This window comes from Nesoenas mayeri (assembly GCF_963082525.1).
Source record: "Nesoenas mayeri genome assembly, chromosome: 3".
NCBI classification, from domain to species: Eukaryota; Metazoa; Chordata; class Aves; order Columbiformes; family Columbidae; genus Nesoenas; species Nesoenas mayeri.
The window spans coordinates 96,096,325-96,114,935 of NC_137544.1; the positions used below are offsets into that span (position 1 = coordinate 96,096,325).

The following is an 18,611-nucleotide window of genomic DNA, read 5'->3' on the forward strand; positions in this document are numbered from 1 at the left end:
ATGCTGGAACAGAGAGACTCCTCACTACCCCGTCTCAATTTCATCATGGGTCACTGTTGCCAGCAACCTGCCAGACATCAGCATCTTCCAAAGAGGACTTCTTCCACGTGTGGTGGTGTCATACTACTTAAGAGCACATTATGCAAAGTTGCGTAACTTTGAAACAATAAAACATGAAAATGTAGGAAAAAAACCCCTAACTTGAAGCTCTAGACTGAGGCGTCTGTTCTCATGGAATTTCCCTCTTCCCCAGTTATTGCAGAAAGTAATTCATCAAGTGTTTTAAAAATCTGTTTCTCTGATACCCTCTACAGTCTCAGACCATATACAGATAGCAGTGATAAGGGCTCTGGACCCACAAGTCCTTCTCTGTTTGCAAATAATAGGTCCAGTGGGCTGCCTTCCCTCATTGACTCACTGACCAGCTGTGTCAGGAAGTTGTTTTCCACATATTCCAGGAACTCCCTAGACTGTTGTCCTCTCTGCTGTGCTGTATTTCCAGCAGACACCTGGTAAATTGAAGTCCCCGACGAGAACAAGGGCTAGTGATCGTGAATCATCCAAGCTGCTTACAGAATATTTCATCTGCCTCTTCATCCTGGTTGGGTGGTCTTTAACAGACTCTCACCGTGTTATCTGCCTTGTCGGCCTTTCCCTTGATTCTTACCTATAAACACTCAACCCTATCGCCACCATCATTAAGCTCTAGACAATCAAACCACTCTGTTAACAGATGGGGCTACCCCACCTCCTCTCCTTCCTTGCCTATCTCTCCTGAAGAGTTGATAGCCATCCAATGCAGCACTCCAGTTGTGGGAGTCATCCCACCATGCTCCTGTGATGGCAAATATGTCACAGTTTTCCTGCTGCACAATGGCTTCCAGCTCCTCCTGTTTGTTGCCCATGCTGCATGTAGATACGCTTCAGCTGGTCTACTGATCCCACCACCTTCAAAGATGCTGACTTTGAAAATAATAAAAAAACTCTAATGCCATCCATAATCCTGCAACCACTTCTTCAGCATAAGGGCACAGCAGCTTGGCATTTTTAACACAGGCAGATATACCTAAATGTAAAACTTAGGTGAAAAATGAAGTAGAGAAGTAAGGGACTTTTTCAAATACTTGTTTTGAATAACAACAGGCCTCAAAACACATAATTAAATTCTGAAAATGGAGCTGTACACAAAGCAATTTAGTTTAGGGAAACCTGAGTTAGCTCAGGTACTGAGGACAGTCCAAATATAGCAGTCTGGGCTCAGCACAGTTAACTATCCAACATCTTCAAGCCTGCTGAGAAGCAATCTTCACACAATTTCGTGGAAGATGCAATGCTTTTCCACTGAGAAGTTCTAAGACAGACAATACTTCTATACTGCTATTTTCTCTCCTCTGAAATAAACCATCCCTGTGGTGCAGTTGCCCTTGCAGTTTGCACTGTCCTATCTGGATGCAAATCTGTCCCACCAAGATCTGAATCAAGGCCCTTGTGTCTACATCTGAACAAAATGCTTATGGCTAAATGAGTAAGCTAAAACAATTGAAAGAAAACAAACAATTATTCTTATAACGTTCCTTTAAGATTGCAATTAGATCAAATTAAACCAGCAGGAATTTCTCAACACAAAGCAAATGGAGCATTTAATATCCTGCTGAAACAAAACATGGCACACCAAGTTCTCCTGCAATACCACACTAAAACCACGGTCTCCAATCTTGTCAATGTTATAGCTTTGCAAATAACAATAAAAGATCTATATTTCAGGGACATCCAATTTTCACTTCCTCAATTCACATGTGATCTTAAAAGTAAATCTATGTGCATCCTTTGCATACTTCCTCCCACAGAAAAAGAAAAAAGAGAAAAAGGGAAAAAGGGAAAAAGAGAAAAAGGGAAAAAGGGAAAAAGAGAAAAAGGGAAAAAGGGAAAAAGAGAAAAAGGGAAAAAGGGAAAAAGAGAAAAAGAGAAAAAGAGAAAAAGAGAAAAAGAGAAAAAGAGATATATCCCACTTTCTTCCTGATGGTGAAGGCAGCAGCCAGGTCTAGGCTATAAATTCCCCTTCTTTGACATTCTCTTACTGCATATGTTCGTACTTACGCAATATCTATATTCTGTTATTTCCCTTCAGCTTTGATAGCAGCAAAAGGAATAGCAACAGCAAACTGTCCTTGTGGAGGGCAGTGATTTTCCTTGCTCATAATAAATTACTGCCTTGATTTCCCTTCCTATCTTATTCACTTTACCTGTATTTTGTGAAGTCAGGAGTGGAACTCAATGATTCTCGTGGGTCCCGTCCAACTCAGTATGTTCTATGATTCTATGAGTAATACTCTTTGCTAAACTCTTTGGTGATTAAAAAGTTTATTATTTTGAAAGTTTTTAGCTCAAATGAGAATAGCAAGAACACAATAAAGGCAGAACAGCTGGGATGCAACACCTGGGATTAACTGCTTTACTCTTGGGACAAAATGTTTTGTGTGGGAGTTCTTTCTTTTTAACTAAACCTTCTAGTAACTGTGATTTTTCTCATCCATTGCTCAGCTCTGAAGATCCCAATAGTTTCCAAGGCTTTGTATTTTAATTGCTAAATAAAGGCTTAAATGCTCCCAGTCTCTAACCAAATCTGCAAGAGTAACCTCCAGTCTTACCATCCATACACACAAGGCCCACTTGCAGGGATCATCGAGACCACTTCAGCAGCTCTGAACAATTCACATATCTGAAGGTCTGCTACTCAGTCAGGCCCTTTGGGAGTCATTAATTGCCAAATTTGCAGCAGTCTGAAAATTTAAGGACAAGACACTGCCTTCCTCACTGCTATCTAGAAAAAAAAGCCTGTCACCCTAATTTCAAGGGTCTGCTCCTTCCACTATCTGGCCTTTTACTGGAATGTTTCCCTAAATTTCGAAGACTACCACAATTTCAAGCAGAAAGGGTTGGAACCAGCCTGGGTCAAATATTCACTTGCTTCTTTCAGATTTCCTAGAGAAGAGGGATTTTCTGTTCAATCTTGGAGTACACTTATGTCAGTCATATCTAACTTACAATTTATTATTTTCAAGTAAGATAAAAAATGGTTTTCTTGGTCATTCAGATATTTGTACATACACATTAACAGAATATAAATCCTTTTGTAAGAAGGCCTCATACTCAGTCCTTCAATGTATTTCCGGAAAATACTTACGAAAAGTTACTTTTGCTTCTATGCCATTTTTTTCTATAATTTGCATTACATTTTCTATGCACACATGCAATTGAAGACATAACACAAGAACTAGCATTTCCTCTAGCTATGTTGGGCAACGTGAAAAAGGTCCAGACTAAAAGGCTGAACAACCAGGGAAGTACCATGCTAGCCCCAGCAACAGCAAATCATCTCTTCAGCCGGGCTTCTAACATCAGCTTCTTGACTACTGTAGTTCTGAACAATCAACATTCCCATTCTGCACTAAGGCAACATGTACCTTCATAGTGTAAAATAAATAAATAAATAAATAAATGCATTAAAACACAGTTTAAGTCATCCAGCTTCCCTAAATTAAGAAACAACAACCAGCTATGCAGGCTCATTTCACGCTTCTACTATAATTCCTTTTCTCCCACATATTTCAAAGAAAGCTGAAGCCAGACCTTATAGTCCCTGCCTGGAGCACATTCAATTCCGAAGGAATCTTTTAAGAAGATATTCTTTAAATTAAAATGTAGCAAATCTCTCCTGAGCATGAGTAAATTTAACTGTTCAGAGAATCGCAATAAGGGCAGGTTTTCAGATGGCCAGTGGCTCAGTCTGAAAGGTCTGCTCCAAAGCAGAGAAACTAGAGCTGCCAAATGAAGTGCACGTAAAAGGTTGATTGTTTTTAACAGTGACAAAACAACCCATTTTCCCTAACCACATTTGGATAAATGGGCAAGTTTTTAAGCAAGAGCAGTTCAAAGAGATACGTCAGTCTCAGATGGATAAAGCAGCATCAGCCCAAATGGGAAGGCTTAGAAAAGTTAAAAGCAAAGCCAAGTTGAAAACAGTCTGTTAATGGAAGTCTTGCATGACCTGTGCTTCACTCAGTTCTTTGCAGGGCAGGAACTGTGTGATTTGTCTCTATCTTCCACAAAGTGCTTCAGCGCTTCACCCTACCCAAGAACAATGGTGTAAATGGAAGAACAGTGAACTGCTGAAAATCCAAAGATTTGTGTTGCATGAACATCACTAATTTCTTTATTTCTGTAGAAATTTGGGGTAGAATTCAGAAATACGTCTTTCATGGCAACAAATCAAACTTCATATAAAATACATCAGTTTATTTTAATTTTTACTCTAAACACTGCAAACTTTTAAAAAAAATTATTCATTTTTGTGTTTGTCTCTAATTCAAATAAATGGGGAAGGCAATCTTAGGGGACACAAAAATATGTACATTTTTTCATTGCTGGCCTGTGTGCAATTTCTTCCAATTCAGTACTCTTATTAATCCAAGTCAATCAAAGTTAGTGCTTTGTTATAAGAACATAAGCCTGAACTAAGAGTATGCCTTGCGTCTGTCTCTTGAGTATCACACAGAACTGATCTGGAAGGATATTATGCAAGTGTGCACAATACACTCCAAACTCTTGGGCTACACAATACACTTTTATATGCCAGTCTGCAAGGCTAAATTATTTCAGAACTTGAAAATGTTTCATGTGAATTGAATCCTTTAAGGATTAAGTGTAGTTTGCCTTTGGTTTATGTAATGCTGTACAGCAGTCACACAGACAAAGTTAGGGATGCAATTTATTTCTCTATTCTCAGGAAGATACAGGATACATTGCAAATTGCAAAGGCTGCTTTATTAAGTGACAGCTAAAGCTCAGCAAATAATTCCTCCTGAATAATTTATGCACTTTTTTTTTTAATTTTTAGTTCAAGAATGCCTGAGAGAAGATTACAGTCTCTCAGCCATATCTATTAACTGAAATTACCCTACAGAATTCCTCACATTGTTTGCTGTTATAGGCTGGATGTTCATAGCTATGCCTAGTTGTGATTGGTAAACAAAACTTATGGCATAGGCTGTTCTGGCTGAATGACGAGCAACAATCACGTTTCTTGTACAATGTAGACATTTTTTTTCTTTGTAGTGCCTTGTTTTACCTGAGTTACTTTTATCAAGAACTTGACAAGTTTACCTAAACATGAAATTAAAAAATAAAAATAAAAATCACTCCTATTCTACAGATAAGAAAACAGAGTACAAAGAAGTTAGGGCATAAATTCTGACCCATCTCCTAGAGCATCCTTTGGTAATGTGGTGGTTGCATTATGCAATGCTGAAGGACAACTAAGTCCAACTGACTTAGAATAGTGAAAAACTTAGATAACCACACCAAGTGCAACAAACTCTTCAACAGAAGGCTTCACAGCCTGGGGGAGGAAGGTACATCCATGTGTGGAAGGAAATGGATTCCTTAGTCCAGAAACTGAAACATAAAAACTGAAACACATTTATCCAAAATGAAATCTCACAAAATAACAAACTGATCCCGCTTCATTTTATTTTCCTCTCTGATTCCAATATTCACAAAGAAAATGACGGAGCTCATCAACTTTACTGCGAGCCAGAGAACTGACTCCAAATTCCAAGAAAATAAAGGTGTAGAGGGAAGAGGATCAATAGTTACTGTCCCAGGAGAACAGCAATAATAAAATATTTCTATACCATTTATCTGTAGCTATCACTCTGCAGCTGAGATTTGGGGTTCAGGTTTCCTCAACGTTGATTTCTCAAGGAGTCTAGGCTGAGTGTTTTCTAAAGTGAGTATTATGATAAAACACAGGAGTTACTGGTAAAGACGGGTAGAAAAAATTGTATCTTTAAACAACATTTTAAAAAAATCCTATTTAAATGCTTTTTACCTATACTGATTAAATAGAGCAGCAAGACGTTTTGAGGATTTCTTCTTGTGATAGACACAGAAGGAGACATTATGGGATAAAAGGTGAAACAAACTGAGAAGCTTTAGTTTGTTCTGCATTTGCCACATTAATTCCTGAGAGTTCAACATGGCTAAAGGTAATAAGTTTCTGATGTGCATACTAGAAAAGTGGAAGTGGCTAGTATCATATAGCACTGAGCAGCACAGGTGATTCCAGAACAAGAGAGAATCAGTTATCCCCCTGCTTTTCACTTTCTTAGTTTCTTGTGTGGTATGAATTATTATGAACTTAATTGCCCAGGACACTAAATTTACCCTATGCTATATACACAACCCCATTCAGAAGTAGAGAAGAAAAACTGAACTCAGCATATTTATTAACCCCCCTCATTATCCAGTAAACATTCCTCTTAGGAGAGTTAGGTGTATGTGTTCAGAAAGAGTAAGATTACCAAGCTGTTTTCTTCTCTTTTTCCAGGCTGCTATGAGTGACAGATACTAGATTAAGCCACCATGAGTATTTACCTTATCACAAAAGGGTCTGACAGAGTCAAGTGATAAGTATCACCTCCTCAATGCTGCAGCCACCCCATGATTCATCTATGCCTACTGGATTATCACATTCTTTTCCCCTAGATTTGCCTCAGAATGTTGTTCACACCACTATCAGCTTCTTTTTAATGCCTCCAACCTAAAGCTGTCATTCCAAGTCAACACAAATCAACTCTAAATTTTTATATTACTTTCACTTTAAAAGAGATAAATATTATTTCAACATGAGTTCTTAAATAAAGCTAGTTGGAAAATTTTCAGAAAAAGTGGATTATTATCAGGAGAGAAGCAGGGAAGCCGGGCACTTTGAAAATTAGTTTTCTGAAGTCTTCAATGGGATTCCTAATGAAAAGAGATGTGGCAAGACAGGGAGAACCCCAAGAATGACCACAAACCCAATGCTCAAGTACAGCATCCATTGACCAGAAGAAATAGGGTTGAAGCAATCTGGAGATGATTGCCCTTCCTATTTACCTGTGTGGAACAGGAAGGACGAGTCAATGACCCTACGCAATGTTCCTGTATCACATTAAGCAAGTCGTGATTTGTTGTTTGGTTGTTTTTTTGTTTTGTTTTGTTTTGTCTGAATTTTTCCAGACAATAAATATTTAAAACCATACAGCTGACAAGTACATTAAAATAGACCACACCAGGCTGTGGCATACCTAGCTTGGCTGAAGCTTTTTAAAGACTGACTTAAGTGCTTGAGTAGGAGAGACTATAAAAACACTCTCTGCATCTGTATTTGTGCACAACGCAAATTATGACTTGTGAAACTCACCCAATATAGCAACAACTTCATCATCCTGGATTACTTCCAAAGACCCCGAAACCACAAAGCAAAGGCTGTCGACGCTCTCTCCGGCGTGGTAGATCAGGTCTCCGGGGGCACAGTGCACCGTCTGAAACTCCATGGCAAGCGCTCGCAGGCATCCGTCGCTCGCCAGCCTGAAGGCTGGGTGCTCCTTGAAAACTTTGCGGTTCAGATGCACGCAGATATCTGCTCTCATGTCCTTAGGGCATATCTGTAAAACCTGAGGAAGAAATTAGCCTTAGACTAATTGGACTAAGCCAATCGATTCCTGTGCATCACTTACACATGCCATGCGATTATCCCTAGTTCACTACTCAGGGTTTAAGAACTACTTTCTTCCATCATATAAAATTCTTCACCTTGATTCCTACATTTATTTTTGTATTATTTATACACATGAGCCACAATACCTGAGAGAAAATAATGATTTCATCTCAGCAACACGCTCTGCTGGAAATTGAATTACCAGGATAAGGCCTCAGGTTTTTAAGACAACAAAATTAAGAGCGCAGCAGTACAGAAACTGGTGGAGAAAAGCTTCCTGAAGGATTGTTTCTAGCGGGTAGGTAACTCTTTTCATAGGCAGATTCCATTAAAAGCCTGCACAAATTACATGTTCCAAGTGAGAGAAATATTGTATAGAGAGGAAGTGTAATTCATATCCCTTTAGCAAGAAAAAAAAAAACAACACATGGTTATTATCTCATAATATTGAGATTTGCAGGTATTCAAATCCACCCCTCAATGGCAGTAACAGAGTTTTTCTTCACACGAGAAGGGTCCTTAAGGTATGATACTAAGTTGGGCATCTCCAAGTTTTGATCTCCAAATGCAATGTTCCTCAGAGAAATTCATGATATGTGCTCCTAAGGATACACAAACTGACTCCTAGCACAGCGGGTACCAGTCAGAGCCATTCCTGAAGGTTTTTAATATACTACAGACAGCTGAGTGGAAAGAATACAGAATTACTACTGCATGTACAGATTAGAAGTTCCTGGCAAAAACAGTGGGAATACATAACATGAACAGGGTTTTGGGATGACAAAATCCTTGGAGGATAGTCTGTGATGAAGTATATCTCAGGACGTGTTATTTAAGAAAACCATGGAGTAGTATAAACCTGCCTCATTTTTTCTCAATAATAACTATTCCATCCAATTAAAGAGCACACTTCGTGAGCTTCAGAGTTACTCCCACACATTTTCCTGGATGGAAAGAGGTGCCTGCTTCAATGCGAACACTCCTGGAAAGCACACAGGTAACACAGGAACTGCTACGGCTTCGCCTCCACCTCGCAGTGGGGCTCTGCACAAGATGTGAGCAGAGAACCAAGCTCATAACCCTGTGCACAGCACTGGTTCAAGATATTATGCTTGCTACTCAAGGGCAAATGACTCCACCACCACCTTAATCTTTGGCCCACCACAACGCAGACCTGCTATCATGGATATTGCTTCTGAAACACATCTATTTCTCTCGTGCTTAAGTGTTGGGCACTCATGGACGATCTCTCTCTGTCTGATAGCGCGTGTCAGCCAAACCTGCCAATTCTCAGTTTTCCATGCTCACAAGAACGGATTGGGGCAGCAAGACCAGCATTTAATGTGGAACACAGGCACCAGCCACAGCTGTCATTGCAATTCTCTCATTTACTTCGGCAACAAAAACATACTATATTTGCAGATGCTTGCCAAAGTTTGGCACTGGCATTACACACACAGTTACCTGAATATCATGCACAAAAAGGGTTGCTTTACTACAATAGAAATAGGAATAAGAAAACCTGAATATACAAGAGAATATTTTAAATGAGGCTCTTATCCAAAACCACCTTAGTTTCCCAGTCTAAGTAGTTAACTCATCTTCCCTTCTCCATTTAGAAAAGTTATCTCCAGATTTCACAAAAAATAAAGAGGGATTCAAGATACTTGAGAGCTACAGACAAACAGCAGACGACTTTCATTTGTATGGGAGGTAAGAAACATATTTTCATGGATTAATTTTAGAATTTTTCAGCAGCTCTTGGTTATTTTTTTTATACTGGCATTTTCTAGATTTACAGAATTTGATTTTAGCTGATTATTCACTCCTTGGCATGCCTGCAGTTAACACTGAACTGACAAATTTGTGGCCTACAAAATAATGAAAAGATTGATTCTGTGTTAAGTTCATCTTTAAATATCTGCCTCATCTGTAGAACTCTGCATTGCATTACACAGCAGCACAACTACCACTGTTCTGTCACAGGAGCAATACATGTTTTATTCATTGCATGACATCCTAGAAGTTATGCACAGGCATCAAACCAACAGAGCTCACACCTGAGAGTTTATGGATTGGCACAGCCATTAGTCAGTCTTATATCTGCTAGCTTTTGCTATGCAGATGAAAGTTGATTTCTTGGTTTTACAGTCATCACTACTGGCAGTTCAGCTATGAACACACCAGCTATTGAAATCAACACCATATTATGCTCTTTGATGTCCTGATGAGACTTTTTTTTTCCTGTTTATTGAGATCATTCTCAAAGGCTACAGTGAGTTGTGCTTGGTTTGGTTATCCTGCTGTCTCCAAAGACATTGTTAAAGCATTTCTCTCCTTATCAGAGGAAGCCAAGAATGAACTTTGAAGATAAGCTAAAACAAACATGTTTTACATAGCATTTTTTTCTTGTTGCTTTGTTAAAATTATGACAGCAGCTTGCACTGGGGGGTAGATGAAAGCACCAGCATTCATTACACTACATATCCTGAGATCTTGTCTCTCTACCTTCCCCAAAGGTACCTTCCTCAAATCTATAACCATGCACAAAGACATTTTGGGGGAAAACAGGCAGGGCAGTTTCTAATCAGCACTATCCAGTACTAAAATAGCATTTCTTTCTGAAAACTAGTATGACGGACAGTGCTTCCCAGAATCATGGTCTGGGATCTAAATGGCAGATATGCTGAAGACCATTTAGGAAAGCAAACAGTACCCTGTGTACCCATTGGTCTCCAGACGGCCCAGTGCAAGACTACATCTGTTCTACTCTGCCATAACGATGCTTTAACAGCTAGACAGAAATGAGATTGTTTGCTCTTTAACTGCATCATCTACAGTTTAGAATACTAAATTGAGCTGCCAACCAGAAGGCTGGTGACTGGAGCATTGGTATGATTTCCTGGAAGAACCACCCCACAAATCATATCTTCTTAAGACAAGCAGAAGAATAATGGTATCTATCTCCATAAAAGCTGGCAACTAATATGAGAGCGGCAAGTAGTTGCTTTTATACATTTGTTCTGGTGAAGTGCCATATATTTTTTTTAAGAAATACAATGGGAATTTACTTGTAAATTCAATGACTTGGGGTGATAACCTTTGCCTCACATAAGGCATACTTCAAACAATACATTATTATTACAGTAATTACTTCCAGCTTTCATTAACATCTTTAGCCAAAACACAGAGCATTAAGTTCAAATTCTATGATGAAAAAACAGATTTTACTTTGTATTCAAGCCCATGGAACTGCAAAAAAAATTGCAAAAAAAAGTCATTTGAATAAATTCTGTGGTTGTGTTAGAATTTGGAACTTTTTATTTAGTTATTTTCTTTGTTTATGAAAAAACAAGCTCTTTCCTTCATCATTTTTATACTATTTCACAGCATATCACCAGCAACATATACATACTTTTACCGCTAACAAATGCTAGTATGACAGAATAGATGAAATACTGTATTTGAAAGTTTAAAATTAAGGGAAGCTACTACTTGGAACTATTTAGAGAATATTTGTCTTCTTTACTAAGAAAGTACCTCCTGTTTATTTTAATGAACTACTTTCGGGATGTGACTTGTTTCCTTGCAGTTTAATTTACTTACCTTTTCAGTATCTATTCCTCTGGACATTGACCAGGTGGAAACGATGTAATCCATCACACGTTCACTCAGTCCTTTTGGGACCTGGTAGAGCTTTAGAAAGTCTCGGACACTGTTCAGCATTTCATGATATCTGTTTGTATTAGCATACATTTGCTGAAATATAGTTGTCACATTACCAAAAATGGTCGCATACAGAAGGGCTGTAAAAAAGAAGAAAAACAGTAGATATAATAAACAGTAAGTTGTGATGATCAGTCTGTGTTCCACTGCACTTTAAGGCTGGAAATGCCAGGCCCATGTAAATTCATGCAATATCAGTGCTTTGTTAGGAAGGCCTGATGAGCACAAGCATTTTATAGGTCACCTTCTCCAGTACAAACTGAAGATCACCACTTACTTTTGTGATGGCGAGTCCTGCAACAGAGAGTTTCTGAAACACAACTATTTGTCTTTTGTCCATCAAACAATCCAGTAGTATCCAAACACTTACAAAACCATGATAGAAGACACAAGAATTTAAAGACAAATAGCTTGATAGCAAATACTTTAAAATTTCATCTCTGTTTTATAGCACCTGTGTTGAAATGCCATCAGTGACAGATTTCCAAGCTTTAAGTGCATTACCACAGTAGTAAGCTGAGTCATCATTACCCATCTCAGTGTGACAACAACAATGCATCAAAGCAGAAGATGGAATATGTAATAAACAGCTACCATGGGTCAGTGATTTATAGATGTAAGTTTAATAATACATAAAATCTCACACTGTGTTTTATATTCTTCAGGCAGAAGAACAGCGAGGCCTGAGGCAAGAGCTGGAGCCCTCAAACACAGACCAAATGCTGCACAGCCCTTCTGACTTCATTCAGCATAGTTATGAAGCCAGCTGGTTCATCAAGATGGGTTGAAGAATAAACATGAGACAGAAAATAGGCAATATTTCCAGGTGTAGAGAGAAGCAGATGAAAACACACACGACTCGAGAAGATTCATCTGCCAAAGCCCAAGACAGAACAGCAGGCTGGTGGGAATCTCAATGGTCACGTTTTGATGGATTGCAGAGGCTGGGACTGAGGCTCTTCAGCCAACACAGCCCTGAATGAACAGGAAGGACAGGAAGCCTCGAGAGGAGCTTTCCTGTGTTGGGAATCAGGTCCGTGATAAGTGAGAGGCTGACTGTAGATGGAGAGGAACAGTCAGACAGCAGATGAGCTGATAACTGCCAGTAAGTGCCCTTGGCTTGCTCAGGAAGTTCTTCCTCTTTATCATTTTCTGTCCCTCAAAACAGGAACCAAATTGTCGGCATCTCTTCCAATCAAGGTAAAAACAATTGAGAAGGCATTTGTAAAAAATAAGGTAATATTTTGCCTTATCTAAATACACCTTTTTGCTGTTTAATTCCTCCCTTACCCCCTTAAAACAAAAAAAAAAAAAAAACACCACACAACAAAAAACAAACAAACAAAAAACAACAACAAAACAAAAAAAACCCACCAAACTAAAACAAACAAAACACAACCAACACTTTCCTCACCCCACTCAATCCTTTGAGAATGCAGCTATTTATTCAGGTCAGTGTTATAGGCAGATATCCTTAAAGCAACTGAGATGCATTAGGGTTTTATGATCAACAGAAAAACCTGTTGGTTCATTATCTTGGGATGTATAGCACTGTGCCAGCAAAGGTAAAATGGAGTCCCCACTCTGTCCCATTACTGTCCAGCTATAAGAAACTTAAAGAAACACCAGAAGTTTGGCTCTTCATTTTGATTATTATGAGGAGAGTAGTCCTAAAGCAATTTCCATTGAAAATTGCAGATACTATACTCCAATATGACAATTATCTTGGCAAGAAAAATAATTCCTGCCTAGATTAATTTTTTATTTTTAAAAAAATCCCTAAATTTGCAATCCTTAATTTATCATTAGCTAACCACTTTATTACTATTAAAGACACATTAAAGCAAAGGATTCTTGCAGCCTAATATTGGGTAGATACATTAGCATATTAAACATTGACCTCTTCTGCATAGAAATAGCTAGCTGTGTGCCTTGCCTTCTTTTCAAAGAAATAATGAAGTGAAACCACTGCAGTGCCCTGCAGTCCCAGAAAGATTTCAGAAACACACACTCTACTAAAGGAAGAAAGTTGAGCAATTTATGACAGAGCAATATTGCCAAATCCTTTTTACAAGACTGATTGAACACCAACATTTAGACCAGTGCCTTGCAACAGCAACAGTGCAGGTCATATGCCAAAATCCAAAGGTCCCTGGAGCCCTTGGCCAGACTTTGTAGTACTGACCTACAGATTCCATAGAAACTATCAGCTTAGCAGTCCTATGTGCAGAGAATGACAGGAATTAAGGAAACGTATTTTAAGGGGTGTAGGAGGGTGGGAGGGAGAAATGTCCTTGTGCGGGATGGATTTGACTCAAGCAAGGCCCCAAGTGCACCACGCAGAAAGGTCACAAATTAATCTGACCTCAACAGCTTCTTTGGATACATCAGCTGGATGGTGGCTGTGTGGGGGTTTTTGAGGAACTGTAGCAACCATGCCTACACATCAACCAAGTAGAAAATTTCTTCTGCAGAATAAGCAGTAGCCTAACACTGCGCACAAAGCTGCAGCACATCAAGCAAGACAGCAAATACCTTCTCTCCATGAATGTCAAGATCCCTCAGAAAAGATAGAGCCCCCACCCAACACAAATATTCTTTTCTGACAATAAAGAAAAACACATTGTCCCCAACAATGTGGCTACCCATTTACAATGCAGTCTGTGCCACCCTGTTTAAACCAGTGTTTAAATAATGTCAAAGATAAAAGCACAGTAATTTCAACAGCCAATTACCCGCACAAGTGAATCATGAAGGTCAGACACAGGTTGGAAAGGTCACCAAATCATCTGCTACTTTTTATGATGTAACGAATAAGAATAGAGAAATAAATACAAGTCAGTGTAGGTCTCAGCTAGCACAGTAAAAGATTTGGGATCTGATTTTAGAATTGTAAGAGGAAGAATTTCTATCTGTAAGAATGAGAGGTTTGCAATTACCCCAATTACAGATGTAAGTGCTGCATGTGGTTCCTGGGATGAATCATCAGATTGATGCTGATTTGTTCAAAATACACTCATCCAAAGCCCTTGCATACAAAATGTGTGCATAAGAACTATAGAGCAACAAGTGAGACCAGCGTCAAGAAGTGAACAACCTCTTACATCCTACCCCCAAAACCTGCAGTGCTTTCTAAACTAAACTACCTTCATTTTCACTCTCTGGAAAACTCACCCCAAAAGTCGGTCTGTCTACATATCAGTTCCGCTTGACAAAAACAAACAAGCAAGCAACAGCAAAAATAAATGAGTAAACAACACCCCACCCCACCCCCCCCCCCCCCCCAACAACAAAACTAACAAAAGAAATTTTTAAAACCCACAACAAAACAAACAAACCCAACCAAAACACAACAACAAAAACTTTTACATACCTAAGGCACAGCCTGTGCTAACCTAAATACTGTTCAAAGAGTGAGCACCTTGATTTATAAATAGTAGATGATTTAAATATATAACTGCACTTCTGTTTTACTAAAAAGTGCCTAGTTTACAACAAATTGTTGAATTCATACATGGCTGAGCGAAAGCACAGCCCTGAAAACCTGTTGCACTGTATCACTTCTCACTGAAAACAAATATAACTATAAATTAACCACAAACATTGCATGCCTCAAAGGCATTTTTCAGATAACACATTGTGAGGTCACACATCAACATTGATCAGATAAAATGAAAAGAAGAAATTAGTAACTGTATGGATTACAGCATAATTATATAAGAAAAACACATTGCTTTTGAATGTGCAATTAGAACAATGTAATTGCCTCAAATTAGGGGTCTTGATTAGTGGTAGTTATGCCTACTTACAGGTAAAGAGCATGCAGTTAAAAGAAAAATGCTGAGCTATTAATTAGTCTGCAAGCAAATACCAAACTGAACAGGTATCTATCAACTAATTGTTTACAGCACTAATTTTGATGTAATTGTTACTTCTATTCTTGCAACTTGAAACAAAAGTATCTGAAATAAGATTTACTTATCAAGTACCTATATAAACTTCTGGAACAGTACAGAATTTAAATAGGTTGCCCCATTTTCTGTCGAGACACATGCAGAGCTACTAATTTGTTGCTTCATAGGAAGCTTTGTATATTATAAAGTTTCCATTTTGTAATATTTTATCTACCTTTTTAAAATTAATATAACATATAGAGCTATCATTTCATTTAGCTAGCAATAAATAAATGTAAACAACGTAGCCATAATCTAATAGGTCAAATAATATTATGCATTTCATGAATGGTCACAATATATTTACATAACATTTTCACATGGTATAAAACAAATTACAATTGCTACTATCTTTTTAGCATGTACATCAGTTCCTGAATTTCACAGCTTGAGGGAAAAAGCCGTGTTTTGAAGTGAAAGTGAATTCACAGAGGAGCTCTCCCACACGCTGTTCCAGTGACTATTAGATCCTGCTCTTCACACAGCTCTCTCATGGTCTGGACTGAACTGATACACTGCTCCACCTCCCTCCTCTTTCACACTTCACCAGCTTGCAGTTCGCCCCTCCGCTTACATACCTCCCAAGCAAAAACAAGGTGGTAGCCACAGCAAAGATCAAAAAACTGGCATGCTACTAACAACTGAGCAAGTCTAAAAAACAATTCTATGGCAAAGAGCAAAGCAGAAAGCCTGAATAGACCATGAGGGACAAGAACATCAAGCTATGTGGCAGAATGATTGACTTCTAGGATGAAAGACCACACGTAAATTAAACTCTTAGTCAAATCCTACTGCAAATCTTCTCATGCCCACCATCACATTTGCTGAAACTACCCTGCTGATGACAGATGGTCACAGAAGGGACACACTGGTCTCCAGCTACAATGGAATTGCCTCCCCTGCAGAAGGATAGGCCACCAGTGAGGACACAGTTGATAAGGACTAAACAACAGAGCATCATTGACGTGATTTTTTTCTCCTCTTCCCATCAGCAGAAAAACAAGAACTGCAATGGAATGAAAGTCAGAGACATAAACAAAGGAGCAGCTGCTCTAACAAGCCGCTTAAGCAACCACCAAGGACTAGAGTAGTAGAAACATCTGTGCACCTTAAAATAGGCTGTCTGCAGTGTGTAAGGGCAGAAAGGGAAGAGTTAAGAACAGCTATGGAACAAACTCCACAAACAGCTCCCACTGCTTCTCTCCCCACACCCTTTTCTGACTCTACAAAATAAAAGCAGACTACTGCTACAGCAGCACAGACCCAGGTGCAAATACCCTCCTGTTGTCTCAGGGACTTGAAACCACTTATATTTTGCCAGTTTAAGGCTCAATATGGAAGAAATGAGTTAAGTGTTGGTAAAACACCAAACCTTCCAAACATGCTGAACTCCAACATCCCTAAAGATGCTTCAAAACTGTTGGTTTTTTTATTTTGATTTGATCTGGTAGCATCCACACAGCTGACTGTAGCTCAATGTATACACTAGCAGGTTTTACCATGCTGAAAATTATTAAAATGGCAAAATCTGATTAAAACTTTTGAAATTCCAAGCAATCACAGATGCTTTGGCTCACAAGAATTTCACAAGCCTGGGCACTGTGGGCAGCACAAATCTCTAACAGGGTTTGCTTTTGCCTTCAGCGAGTTTGCACTGAGATAAACAGCATGGGAAAACACACAGACCAAAACTGATCAGAGGAGCAATCAGAGCCAAAGCGAATAAAAGCCAGTAAAACAAACTTCAGCATCAGCTCTGCAAGAAAGCTCTCCAACACAAACAGCTCTCTCTAAACTCACAGGGAAGGGCCAACACCAGTTTGCGCTCTATGAAAGGCTGCATCTTGGATCCAAGAGCCTGCTTATGAAAAGAGAGGATGAAGGGCACCCCAGACAATCCATACAAAGGAAGGGTGGCTATTACCACCAAGGCCAGCGCTCTTACCTCTGTACAGCAGCACCTGACTAAATTAACTCAGTCCCACTAATTAACACTGCAAAGTCTAGGTTTTGGCAAATTAAGAAGTGTCCAAACAAATAGAATGGCAAGCATCCTGATTCACAAAACTCATCATTCGTTTTGACAGCTACAGTTTAGTATAATATGTTTACACTGAAAGGTGCTAACAGTCATCCATAGCAGGATTTAAGAACAGCCACAGACTCCATGGCAGCCAATATGCTTGCAGAAAAGCAGAATACTAAAGCAACCAGATGCACAACGGGTCAGAACAAGACTGTGAAGACTCGGTTGTGTTCTTGGTTGCAAAATTAAGGAATAAGAGTCTGGTCGTACATTACATTCGCTGCAAAGGGAAGCTAACAGAAGACAACACAAGCATGACACTGAAAGGCATTAAGAACATCCTGGATACAGAGAGACTTCAGGATGGTAGACTTTGAAATTCCTAACCATGAGCTTCTCTCACCTCCAGGAAAACAGGGCTGCATGTTCTTATTCTACGAACAAACAACACTAGCAGACCAACAAGTTCACCTGACTTTTCTCACTTAAATTCTCTGAAGGCACCAATATTTCTGCAAGACCCTGTACTTTCATCGACTACTTAGTTCCAATGGAGTATCATCGTTTTACATCCAAAGGTGCATCATAAACCAGATATGAAGATTATGTTCTGCCTCAACTTACCGGGAAACTCTTAAACCTGCCAGATAGCCATGACTTACTGCAAACACAGTAACGACCAGCAATTAATTGAAATGATGGCCTTAGCCCTTGATATCAAGAAGACTTTCAAATAACCGTTACAGTTGAATCAATGAGTCCACACAAAGCTCATTGCAGAATCAGATTTTATTTCAGTCAAAATACAACAATATGGTGTAGCAAGTGCAACAGGCAGCAAGATCTGCAAAAGGAAATGTAAGCATGATTATTCAAAGGTAAGACTAGAGAAAAAGGAAGGTAATTCCACAGAAATGGCACTTTCCAGTTGTCTCTCCGTGTTTTATTCCCCCCTCACAAGATAGGTTCATCTCTGACGAAGGTAAGACAGAACGGCCAGGAAATGTACTGATTCTCACAACTAGTTAAAGCAACTCCAATTCCTCTAAAGAACAAGATATTTATCAAACACCTTCATGAGTGTCATAAAGGGTTTTAAATGTTCAGTAGGATCTTTATGATGCTCTGTGTTTTAAGCGTATCTACCTCATTGAACGCTAAGTCTTGCTCTAGACTAAGACAACTTGATTACCAAGAGGAAACTGACAGTACAAACAGATTGCAGCTGCAAAAGACACCTGTATTCCACACATATGAGGCCAGACTCACCAGTGGGACACCTTTCTCAACAAGGGATGACTTCGGCTCAATGTACACAGTAGCAGGTTTTACCATGATGAAAATTATTACACTGGCAAAATCTGAT

The 18,611-nt window shown here is 39.0% G+C and overlaps 1 protein-coding gene across 1 annotated transcript in view; it reads right to left on the reverse strand.

Annotated features, from left to right (window-relative positions):
- The window catches only part of KCNH1 (potassium voltage-gated channel subfamily H member 1), a gene marked incomplete at both ends in the record, with an annotated part of 180,444 nt that overhangs the window by 80,269 nt on the left and 81,564 nt on the right, over nucleotides 1–18,611 (reverse strand). The window contains 2 exons of the mRNA XM_080342918.1: nucleotides 7,244–7,496; nucleotides 11,147–11,346. Of these exons, the coding sequence (XP_080199044.1) occupies nucleotides 7,244–7,496; nucleotides 11,147–11,346 (453 nt within the window). The remainder of the gene's footprint in view (nucleotides 1–7,243; nucleotides 7,497–11,146; nucleotides 11,347–18,611) is intronic.